The sequence below is a fragment of the Callospermophilus lateralis genome, chromosome 8 (genome assembly GCF_048772815.1).
Source record: "Callospermophilus lateralis isolate mCalLat2 chromosome 8, mCalLat2.hap1, whole genome shotgun sequence".
Lineage (NCBI taxonomy): Eukaryota > Metazoa > Chordata > Mammalia > Rodentia > Sciuridae > Callospermophilus > Callospermophilus lateralis.
Window position 1 is genome coordinate 94,197,331 of NC_135312.1, and position 11,389 is coordinate 94,208,719.

At 33.6% G+C, this 11,389-nt stretch overlaps 1 protein-coding gene across 2 annotated transcripts in view; it reads left to right on the forward strand.

Moving 5' to 3' along the window:
* Eif4e (eukaryotic translation initiation factor 4E) overlaps positions 1-2,477 on the forward strand; it is a 39,224-nt gene extending 36,747 nt beyond the window's left edge. For both annotated transcript variants that reach the window (XM_076864784.2, XM_076864783.2), the window contains exon 7: positions 633-2,477. In XM_076864784.2, coding sequence (XP_076720899.1) covers positions 633-747 — 115 coding nt within the window. In that variant the 3' untranslated portion in view covers positions 748-2,477. The remainder of the gene's footprint in view (positions 1-632) is intronic.
* Positions 2,478-11,389: the final 8,912 nt, after the last annotated feature.

The following is an 11,389-nucleotide window of genomic DNA, read 5'->3' on the forward strand; positions in this document are numbered from 1 at the left end:
CAACCCCATCTCTAATAACATCTTACTTGAAAATAAGGTTGTAGGGTTATATATAAGGCAGAAAGTATGTATGTTTTAACTTATTCTGAGAAAATTATAAATTTCCCTCAAAATGTTTAGTTTTGTTCTTTAATCTTTTCAGTATTAGGTATGGCAAATGTAATGGTATAGTAGTATACAGTATTTACTGTGTTCATATGTATAACATTAACATTTTAGGTCAAAAAATGAAATAGACATGTGCATGTTACCTATTTTTATGAAAGTTAAGTGTGCCTGTGATAACAGTTTCATCATATGTATTTGTGATTATTTGATTGTGTTTTTCCTACTTGTCTCTACTTACTATAAATGCCATGGATCCAGGAACTGACCCTGCTTTGCTCACTGTTGGTTTAGTGACAATTATTACAGTACTAGATATATATCTGATTGGGTCTCAGATATTTGTTAAGTCATTAACTAAGATTGCTGTGGAAATATAAAGTGTAAGTCAAGCTAAAAGGAAAAGGGTGTGCAATTTTTCTATTTTACTCAGTGTGTTTTTAGATATTAAGACTGATAATGAATTTTTAAAATTAATTTGTTTTGGTGAATAAAAATAAATGGCCACTTTCTTCTTTGTCTTCTAGGAGAGTATACAAGGAAAGGTTAGGACTTCCTCCAAAGATAGTGATTGGTTATCAGTCCCATGCAGACACAGCTACTAAGAGCGGCTCCACCACTAAAAATAGGTTTGTTGTTTAAGAAGACACCTTCTGAGTATTCTCATAGGAGACTGCGTCAAGCAATCGAGATTTGGGAGCTGAACCAAAGCCTCTTCAAAAGCAGAGTGGACTGCATTTAAATTTGATTCCATCTAAATGTTACTCAGATATAAGAGAAGTCTCATTCGCCTTTGTCTTGTACTTCTGTGTTCATTTTTTTTTTTTTTTTTTTTAATTTTTATTATAGTGTCCACTATCCCAATCAAAGAATTACAGTCCACATCATCCCCAGAATCCATAAATGTGTTCCTGGCCCACTCTGTATTAGCTTAGTAGAATTACCATTACAAACAAGTTTTACCCATCCACAATATTCAAAAGAACTTGCGTTTCTATACCTTAATAGGAAAAAAATTGAGTTTTATGTTCCATTGTATGCAGGGGCATATTTTGCTGGTTTGAAAGAGTATGATGCATACAGTTTTCTAGCAATTTTCTTTGTTTCTTTTGACAGCATTATCTTTGCTGTACTCTTGCTGATGGCTGCTAGATTTTAATTTATTTGTTTCCCTACTTGATAACATTAGTGATTCTGATTTCAGTTTTCCATTTGTTTTGCTTTTGTTTTCCTCATGTAACATTGGTGAAGGATCCAGGAATATGACACAAAGGTGGAATAAACATTAATTTTGTGCATTCTTTGGTAATTTTTTTGTTTTTTGTAACTACAAAACTTTGCTACAAATTTATGCATTTCATTCAAATCAGTGATCTATGTTTGTGTGATTTCCTAAACATAATTGTGGATTATAAAAAAATGTAACATCATAATTACATTCCTAACTAGAATTAGTATGTCTGTTTTTGTATCTTTATGCTGTATTTTAACACTTTGTATTACTTAGGTTATTTTGCTTTGGTTAAAAATGGCTCAAGTAGAAAAGCGGTCCCATTCATATTAAGACAGTGTACAAAACTGTAAATAAAATGTGTACAGTGAATTGTCTTTTAGACAACTAGATTTGTCCTTTTATTTCTCCCATTTCTATAGAAGGAATTTGTACTTCTTATTGCAAGGCAGTCTCTATTGTGTCTTCTCTTGTAGTGTCTTCCACTTGAACAGCATAAGTTTGGAGCACTAGTTTGATTATGTTTATTACAATTTTTAATAAATTGAATAGGTAGTATCATATATATGGATGAAACTGATGTGGCTATCTTTGTTTTTTTATAAAGTAAGGCCCAGTTCTTTAGTCTTAAGTAAATAATGTAATTTCAATATGTAAAAATTCATGAGAATTGGGATTTTGGTGCATCACCATTTGATTGATAGGAACAGTGGTTGTAAATCTTGGTTGCAAGTTGAGATATTCTTAAGTGTCAGAATGATAGCATAGGGAAAGTACAGGTGGGGGCATATGCATTAGTATTCTTATCAATAGAACAGAATAAATAAGTATTAAGATATTTATATTGGTCAATTGTTGTAGTGTGGTTTTTCTGTAAACTTGAAAACTTCATTTCTTCTTTGTAGTATCATTTGAAAGCAAACTTGAAAAATATTTTGTCTCTGATACATAATTGTATAGTTCAGATCCTGTGAAATAAGTGTGGCTATCATAGAACAAAGAGTAAGGTGAACTGTAGGTAACAGAATGGAAATCATTAGTCTATAGGAGATGTTGTCTTTAAGTGGTGATTATGAATGGATCCATTTCAAACTGGTAAACTTGACAAAGATCCTTATAAAATAAAATGGAATTAATAGCATTGGTTTCATTGTAGAATTTTCAAATAGGTATTAAAGGCTACCACTGATTGCCATTTGACTACTCTAAATGTCACAAACACACCTTATTCCATATTATAGAAATATTGAATGTTGTGTGTTTAATCTCCACATTCTGTTCCTAATGTCTGCTATTTAAGCTTGGGTGATTGGTTTAGCTGACATTGTCTGTGTTGATATGTGTAGTTGTGAGCATTTCAAGAACTTTGTTAAGTGGCCGTGATGGTAGTATGTTGGCAGTGAGTGGGATAGGAGTAGTGCATCTATTAGAAGTTAATGTTCTCATTTCCTTAATCCTAAAATGAAGTCCAATTTTAAGAAGTAAAAGCTTTTCCCCACAGAAGAAGAATACATCACACAGTTCTAAGTTTTTTAAATTGTAGCATTTGATTGTTATAACTATTTTAGAATCACAGTTTTATTTTAATTTTTTTTCCCCAGGAACAGGGAATGATGATAAATTATTATGAATCACTTTGGGCAATTGCCACTTAAATATCACAGTGACTTGCAGCTTTTCATAACTTTACTACATTACCCTGTTCAATAGGAGGTTATAAATAGATACATTTCATAATAGAAAATGGAAGTAATCTTTAACAGATAAATAGTAGTTCATTGTGGGATGTGACATTTAATGGATTTAATCTTAATTATACCAATTCTACAAAAGGATTTGGTAATAATATGTAAGAATTAAATAATTACAAAACTTATGTGTTCCCGTCACTTTATATGCACATTAACCTGCACAGAAATTCTTGGATATGTAGGTACTGGTAATTCCTCATTTTATGAATCAAGAAACAGAAGCATTGAGATCTTTATAGCTTTTGTCAGGTGCAAAGTGTGTTTTAATCCTGGAAATTAGGTTCTAAAAACTCTAAGTCACATTGTATTTTTCAGTAGTGTGGGCTTATAGAGTATAGATTATATCAGATTGTAGTCACTTCATAGGCCAGGCACATTCTCTACTTCCTTTGTTAGTGAAACTAATAATAGGTGGGAAAGTTTTCTAGACTCAATTCTGTTACCAACCAACTAAACTAGTCAGAATTTTGAGAACATGGATACAAAGGTAAAGGAGTTTAGAGGAGTATGTCTTAAGTAACTATTTTCATATAGTTTTATGTATCTGTATTCAGAATTATCTTCTAAGATAAATGGCAAAATAAAGAACAGTGTTTGAATTGATAGTTGATATTTTTAAATGCTGAAGTTACATTCAAGAGGATAATGTAAATTTAGTGAGGCATTGTGATAGTGCAGTGTTTTGCATTTTAAAATTAAAACAAGTTAATGACAAAGCTCCATGCTACCTTTTATCTGTGTTTCTTCCAGACTGTCTTCAGTGTGAGTACTAGTGAAGAAGAAAAATACCAATTTACTCAATTGACGTCAGACCCTCCACACAGATTCAAGATTTTAGGCCAGACTGACATTGAAAAACAATACTATTCACCATTTCTCTGGGGAATACTATAGCAATTCTGAGTATCTAGAAACCTTAAAACATTAAATATATGTAATCATGCTGGGCATCTTGTTGCATACCTATGATCCCAGCTACTTAGAGAGCTGAGGCAGGACCATCACAACTTGGAGGACGGTCTGGGCAACTTAACCAGACCCTATCTAAAAATAAAAAGGGCTGAAGGTGTAGCTCAGTGGTAGACCACCACTATGCCTATCATACTTGAGGCCCTAAGATTCGATTCCCCCCCACTGCAGGGATGGGGAAGGTATGTGTGGGGGGTGGGCGGGGGCGGAGGTATGTGCTCATTTTTCTAGTAATTTAAAAAACATTTTGCAGGGGTTAAGACTGGTCCTTTATCACAAAGGATTTGAGAATTACTACTCCTTGTTTGCTTTCCCCAGTAGCCCAGGCCAGCTCTTTTGCCCTTTCTTCCCTGAAACAAGTAGGTCTGTTAGGTCGTGCTCCTTGTATCTTTGTGATTGTTAATCTAGTTGTCAAAATTTTGAGCCTCTTCAGTAGCATCTTAATTCTGTTGCTTATTGTGAATTCCAAAGTAGATATTAAACAGCCTTCCTGTTACATAGGGTAGTTTTAGACCTGTTTTCTTGTAATTATTTTTTCCACTGGTGGAAGCAAAGAATGAAATTATAGGCATATGGTAACATGAAATTCAGAGGAGCCAATTTTTCACATTAATTTTCCCCCTTTATTTTTTTAGACCTCGTAATTCCTCATAGTTTTTCACAGAAGCTATTTCCCTGCCTTCTTTCTGGCAAAAAGAAAAAAAATTTTTTTACACATGTGTGTATTATATATATGTGTTTTATATGAGAGAGAATACTTTGTTCTTGATGCTGAGCATAGAGGTAGAACAGAATGACTGAGTCCCTGCTCTAAGAAAATTTAGAAGCAGATTCAAAATGAGTGTTTCTATAAAGTTATACAAATAGCTTTTGTTCCTAAAATAGTAGTAGAATTTATATTCCTGGAGGTTATGTAATCTAGAGGTACATATAAAATGAAGCTGACTTTTTAGCTCTAACCTTGAATCTAGATGGATCACCATGTGATTCCAAAAACCTGTGTGTGCAAATTACTGCTTTTGCAAGACCTAGTTTCTACTTTATATGACTAAACTATGTGATTGTCCAAGTAAAGTTTTTTTTTTTTTAATTATGTGATGGCATTTTAAAATTTTAACATTTGTTTAACTTACTTTTTTGATCATATTGTATTTCTGTGTAATTTTGTCTGCATTAGTGTGATTTCTTTTTTAGAGGTAGCAGTCCTTTATCCAGCCACCTTCCCAAAATACTGATCCGTGATTTTTTTCTTTAATGTTTGATCAAACATAACACATGCCTATTTTATTTTTCTTCCCTACAGAAGGGTAGAAGGTGAAACATTCCTGTCTCCTTCAATCTCACTCTTCTTTTTCAAGGTACCACTCAAATTTCTTATAAATGTCTATAGAGATTTTCTGTGCATATCAGATGTGTGTATGTGCACACATGTATAGATTTTTTTAGACACAAAAGTCAGTAGCATTGTTTTGTCATTTAATAATTTTGGACATTTTTGTCATAGTGCATGCAAAATGCATTATTTTTATTGTTCCACATGTTCCATTATATGGATGTATTCTTTATGGGTGGACTGACTCCTTTCTTCCTCCCTTCCTTTTTCTCTCCCTTCCTTCTTCCTTTCCTTCCTTTAGGTATTTTCGCCTTCACAGACCCTCATTGTTAAGATGTAATCCTATCTTTGTACACTAAGCTTAATGAAAGACAATTTGTTTTTCTTTAGCAGTACTAAGTGGCACTTATTTTCTACCCATTTGACACCCAGACCATTCTAGTCCACATACACAGACTATCAACTGTTAGTCATTGTGTTCTACAAAGCAGCTTTGTAAGTTTTGTAATTTTGTTTCTTGTGATATTTTTCTGATTGGGTTTTCATTTCTTTATTTTCTTCTAATGAGCCAACATGGTTATAAATATAAGTAAGATAGTTTATTTGCTAGATTGTATTGTTTCTCAAAGATAAGCCATGAGCTAGCTACTTTCATTTTAGACTAGTAAATGTTGAAAAAGCTAGAACCAAAAATAGGGACATTGGAGCTAGTTTTATTTTAGACCTTATAGTGAGTTTAACTTCACAATTTATTGAGAGTATTACCTAAACATACCTTTATTATCATAAACAGTTTCCCTTGTCATTTCATTTGTTTTTAGGAGCATTGTTTTTCTATTTTATTTTTTGTCTTCACCCTTTGACTCAGTTTTTTTTTTTTTTTAAGAGAGAGAGAGAGAGAGAGAGAGAATTTTTAATATTTATTTTTTAGTTTTCGGCGGACACAACATCTTTGTATGTGGTGCTGAGGATCTAACCCAGGCCGCACGCATGCCAGGCGAGCGCACTACCGCTTGAGCCACATCCCCAGTCCCTTTGACTCAGTTTTGAGTGGTTTGTGCATGGTTCCTGACATTGTGTTTTGGTGTGTAAGATTCTCCATATGAAACGTGAGTCATGAAATTTGTCTCAGCTTTGCATTATCTCTTTATGGCAAACTGTTAAGCATATAATGTACACCTTGGAGGCTATTATTTTTTTTAGCACTGCCTTTTAGATACTAACCATGGCTAAATATTGTGATGTCCTGCACTTGTAAGAGTTTTGTAATGCAGCTAAAATGATACTTAGGATACATCAGTTATTTTGTGCACCTTTTTTTTCTTTCAGAAAACCACTAATTCTTCACCTCCTCTTCATGTTTTATGAAGTGTTGCTTTTATAAGGGTTCTGTCTTCACATGTTCATATTTCCAATCTGCTGTCCTTGTGTTATTTATCCTGACATTTTGCTTGTGCCAGTGATTTCCAAATCTCTTTCCTTAACCATCAACTTCCTCCTGTTCATAGGTCTGATTCTCCTTACTTACTAGATCTTTGCTTCAGGGGTCTACTAATTACAGTCAGTGCCCAAGTCTGTTTCATAAATAAAGTTTTATTTGAATATGGCCTCACTTGTTTATATGTGTCTATAGGCTGTTCTTGTGCTACAGTGGCAGAGTTGGCTAATTATAGCAGACTGGCCACAAAGCCCAAGATGCTTTCTTGCTCCTTATAGAAAAAAACTTACTTTATTGTAAATATTCTGTAGTAATTGTTTTTTTGGCAAAACACAAATAACCAAGACTGGATTTAACCTGGTTGGAAGCCCTGGGTTCAGTCCCTAGCACTCAAACGAAATAAAATTTGAATATTCTTTATCTTTCCATTTTCTTTTTACTTCTAGTAAACCTATGATCCCATTCCCACCAAAAAGGGCTTTATTAAATGAGTGTGATTTGCATCCTTACCTACTCGATATTATCTTCTGCTGAGATGATGTCTTCAAGTCCACTTCAGTTTCTCAAAAATTTCTAATTATCCCTAACTGGATTCTTACCCTAAATGATATCCCAGCTATTTCCCCACTATTCCCTATGCCCTTAAATGTACTCATTGTTTATGAGCAAATGCTTGTTAGGTGTTCTTATTGTGCTCTTAGAAAGCAGTAAAAGAGTTTTCTCAAAGTGGAAAATATTGAAGCTTATGTGCTTGGTATCATAGTTAATAATTGGTGTTTTTAATGATAAGAATGATTTCAGGTGGTTTCTGAATTATCCAGCAAAAATGTATTTACTTTGTAGGCCTGTCTTTTTAATATATTTTCTTTATTACCTAGAGTAGCATGTGGTATGCATTTATTGGTTCCTTGCCTTATTGCAGGAAGGCGGGTGGTCAGCAATGAAAGAACTGGGGAGAATGAAAAAAGTTAAGGTTATCAAGCAAAATGCATTCCACGAAGCCTGCTTTGGTGAAGCAGTTCACTCAAAGATGTTAATTGTACAACTGCCATTTGTAGGGTGGCCTTTTTGCCTTAAGTAAGCTTTGGCTATGCCAAAGAAAGACAAGATCCAGTAGATATTTCATAGTAAGATTAAAAAAAAAAAAAAACTCCACTTGCTCCAAAAAATTGTACACATGATTTGGAGGCATATTAGCCAAAGTTCAAATTCTAGTTCTGACATCTATTAGCTATATGAACTTAGTTAAGGTAGTTGAGTTCTGCTGGTTTCCTCATCTGTGAAACAAGGAGTGATACCTGTATCAGAGGGCGGTTGTGAGACTTGAGTTCTGTATGTAGAGAGAATAGCTTAGTATCTGTTACATAGCAAATATTTGTTTAATGAGTGTTCGCCCTCTTCCATAAATTTCCATAAAATAACACCTATAGTGTAAACAATTAGTCACATCTAACTTGCATGAGATTGTTTTCTTAAAAGTTATCAGCGTTGGTAGAAATAATACAAATTGCATTTCCATAAATGCAATAGGATGGGGAGTCAACCACATTTTGAGGTCCATGTTTATAATCCAGCCTAATTTATCCAGTCTTGGGGGATGTATGGTTTTTAATGATAGTTTTTAGTGAAATAAAAGTTCCCCCAAGGTTGGCTATACCATGATTGATGATTGATAATGATACACATGTATCAAATTGTTTTATGTTACAAGTTCTGTAAATCTGAAGCCACTTCATGGATTGATTCTAAGGCTGAGGGGCTTTGTATTCTCAAATTAAGGTTTCCTGATCTACAGAAATGGCAGTGGATGGATAAATCTTTAAAATTAGTTGTTGGGCTGGGGATGTGGCTCAAGTGGTAGCGCGCTTGCCTGGCGTGCATGCAGCCTAGGTTCGATCCTCAACACCACATACAAAGATGTTGTGTCCACTGAAAACTAAAAAATAAATATTAAAAATTCTTAAAAAAAATAAAATTAGTTGTTAAGTTTCAGATCCGCCTAATAGGTAAAAACATAAGCAGTATAGCACATGCTGATATTCTGAAGTGAAATTCAGGAATAATGTGACTTATTACCTACTTTTTTTTTTTTTTTAAGAAAAATAATATCCCTAGAGGATGGAGATAATAATGATAGAATGAAATAAAAGGGAAGTGGTTTTTTAATAAAATAGTTTAAACATAACTACATAATAGTGGGTCAATTTGACTTAACACACTTCAATGTCAATGTGACAACTCTTAAATGAAGGCTATTAAATAAGTTACTCTAGGGAAAAAAAATCTTTACTCAATTTACATGTGATATTCTTGGAATATTCAGAGTACGCTTGCAAAAATACTTCATGTTAGGTAATGGAATGAGACTCAAGTTTTCAGTGTTAATAAATAAATTCTTTAAAAATACATAAATTTCAGGTGAGATATTTATTTGCGTGTCATTTGGGAAACCAGCTTTCCAGTTGTAGGTTTGTTTGTATATTATTCATCCCCAATAATGCCAGAAACACCCACCAGCGATTGTTTCAAAGTGTTCCATAAATTTCCATTGGTAAGATAGAACTCAGTGGTGATACGCTTTGAAAACCAGTCCTTTTGATCAATGCCTTTAGTTAGCACATGAGTCAGCTAGCTATTCTGACTCATGCCTAGAGTCAGGCCTGTGATTCTGAGTTTCTGTGAAGCCCCCAAGTGATTCAATGATCTATGTGATCTAGCTACACGTTGTGGGGTATAATAAAGCATGCGTCTCTACAGTGGTTTCCATCCACATGTGGCTATTTAAGTGTAATAAAGTTCACCAGTTTCTCATTCATACCAGCCACATTTAAAGTACTCAGTGTATGTGGTTAGGGGTTATTATTTTAGAGAATGCAAATAAAGAATATTTCTACCATTTCTAAGTTATTGAGTGGCTGTATTGCATGTTGTTTCTCAAGTAACTTTTAATGTTTCAAATGGCAGTGAATTTTATTCTGGAGAAATATCTAAAGAGCAATCGTGCCTAAAAGCAGAGCTTAGAATAACATTGTCATTTTTTGTTGTTGTTGAGTTTGACAATGAAATGTACCTGAATGAAATGCCACTAAATCTATACATGGGTGAGTCTAAATTCTACTGAAAAGCACAAAGCCCCTTTTCTTATTGCAACCTACAATCAAAAAATACATTTTATTTTGTGGGTCAGTTTACATATACACGTATATACCCAAACAAAAGGTTCATTAATCTATACTCAAGTGTTACCATATACAGTGTGCTCTGAGATTTTCTATGCCTGCCTCTTCTTTCCTTCCATCTCAGTCCTCATCATCTAGTCACAATCTGCAGTTTAAAAAAAATGCCGTGATAACGAGGCCCTATGTGAATTAGCAAAAGTTTTTATAATAGTTAGCCACCTTGGTAATAAACATTTCTTTCTAAAGCCTTCATTGTTTCATTGTACTTGATTGATTTAACTTCTAGTTTTACCTCTAGCATTAATATAAAATAATTATTTTTATATAATATTATAAGAATAATAATACCTTAGTATCTTGCCACTTAGCATCCTTCTGCCAAAAGTGATGATGCTGGTTTTGGATAGATTCCCTATGGGATTTTTTTTTTTTTTTTGGTGGGGGTGGGGGGTGTTGGTTTATTCAATTGAGCTTTTCTTTTATGGTGAGGGAGGTAGGAGCAATAATTAGATTGCAAGACTAGTTGCCTATTTAAGTTCACACAATTCATGACTTATCTGCAATAACATGAGCACTTTGTTTTGTGGAGCAGAAGAGTTTATATCCACTTTAACCAAATGTACAAGTTAGGTTTCAAATTTATTAAAAAATGTGGAGGAAATATGCACATTCCTTTTTCATCCCACACCAAGTTCTGACCTACCAACAGAAGTTTCTTTTCACTCAGTTTCCCACAAGTATCAAAGTATCCCACCATTTAGTCGTTCAGCATTTTTTTAGTTTAATGTGTTGAATAGATATTGGGAAACTATGGTTTCCCCTTAATAATAATTATAACCTGTAGGTCTGTGTAATGGGTCAAAATCTTTTGTTAATTGAGTGATCACTGTATGACAGCCACTCTAAGGTGCTGGTTAATATAACAAATCAGAACAGAAAATTTAATGAAACTTTGTTCTAGTGGACTTATAGATAAACTCGTTTCTCCCCTTAGGAATTTTTGCCTTATCCGATTCAATATAAAGTTATTTAATGCTAAAAGATAATTTTCATTGTTAATTGTATGTTTTATTAGGAAAATGTCATATTTTTTTCATTGCAATAGATAGCACTAATGTTACCTGCCCTGAAATGCCCCCCTAGAATTATTGCTACTGCTTAATCTCCATGGAGTCCTTGGCTTTCGTGTAGGTTAGCGTAGATGGGTTTCACTTCAGACCATTAAGTAGGGTTCTCTGTAAAATCCAAGTAAACTGTGTCAAAACTTTATGTTTTGACACAGTTTGTTATAGAAAAATTAAAAGAATAATACATGGAATTTCCATGTAACTTTCATCTATACTGATCAAATAAATCATTGTATTTCCTAAATCATTCTATTTC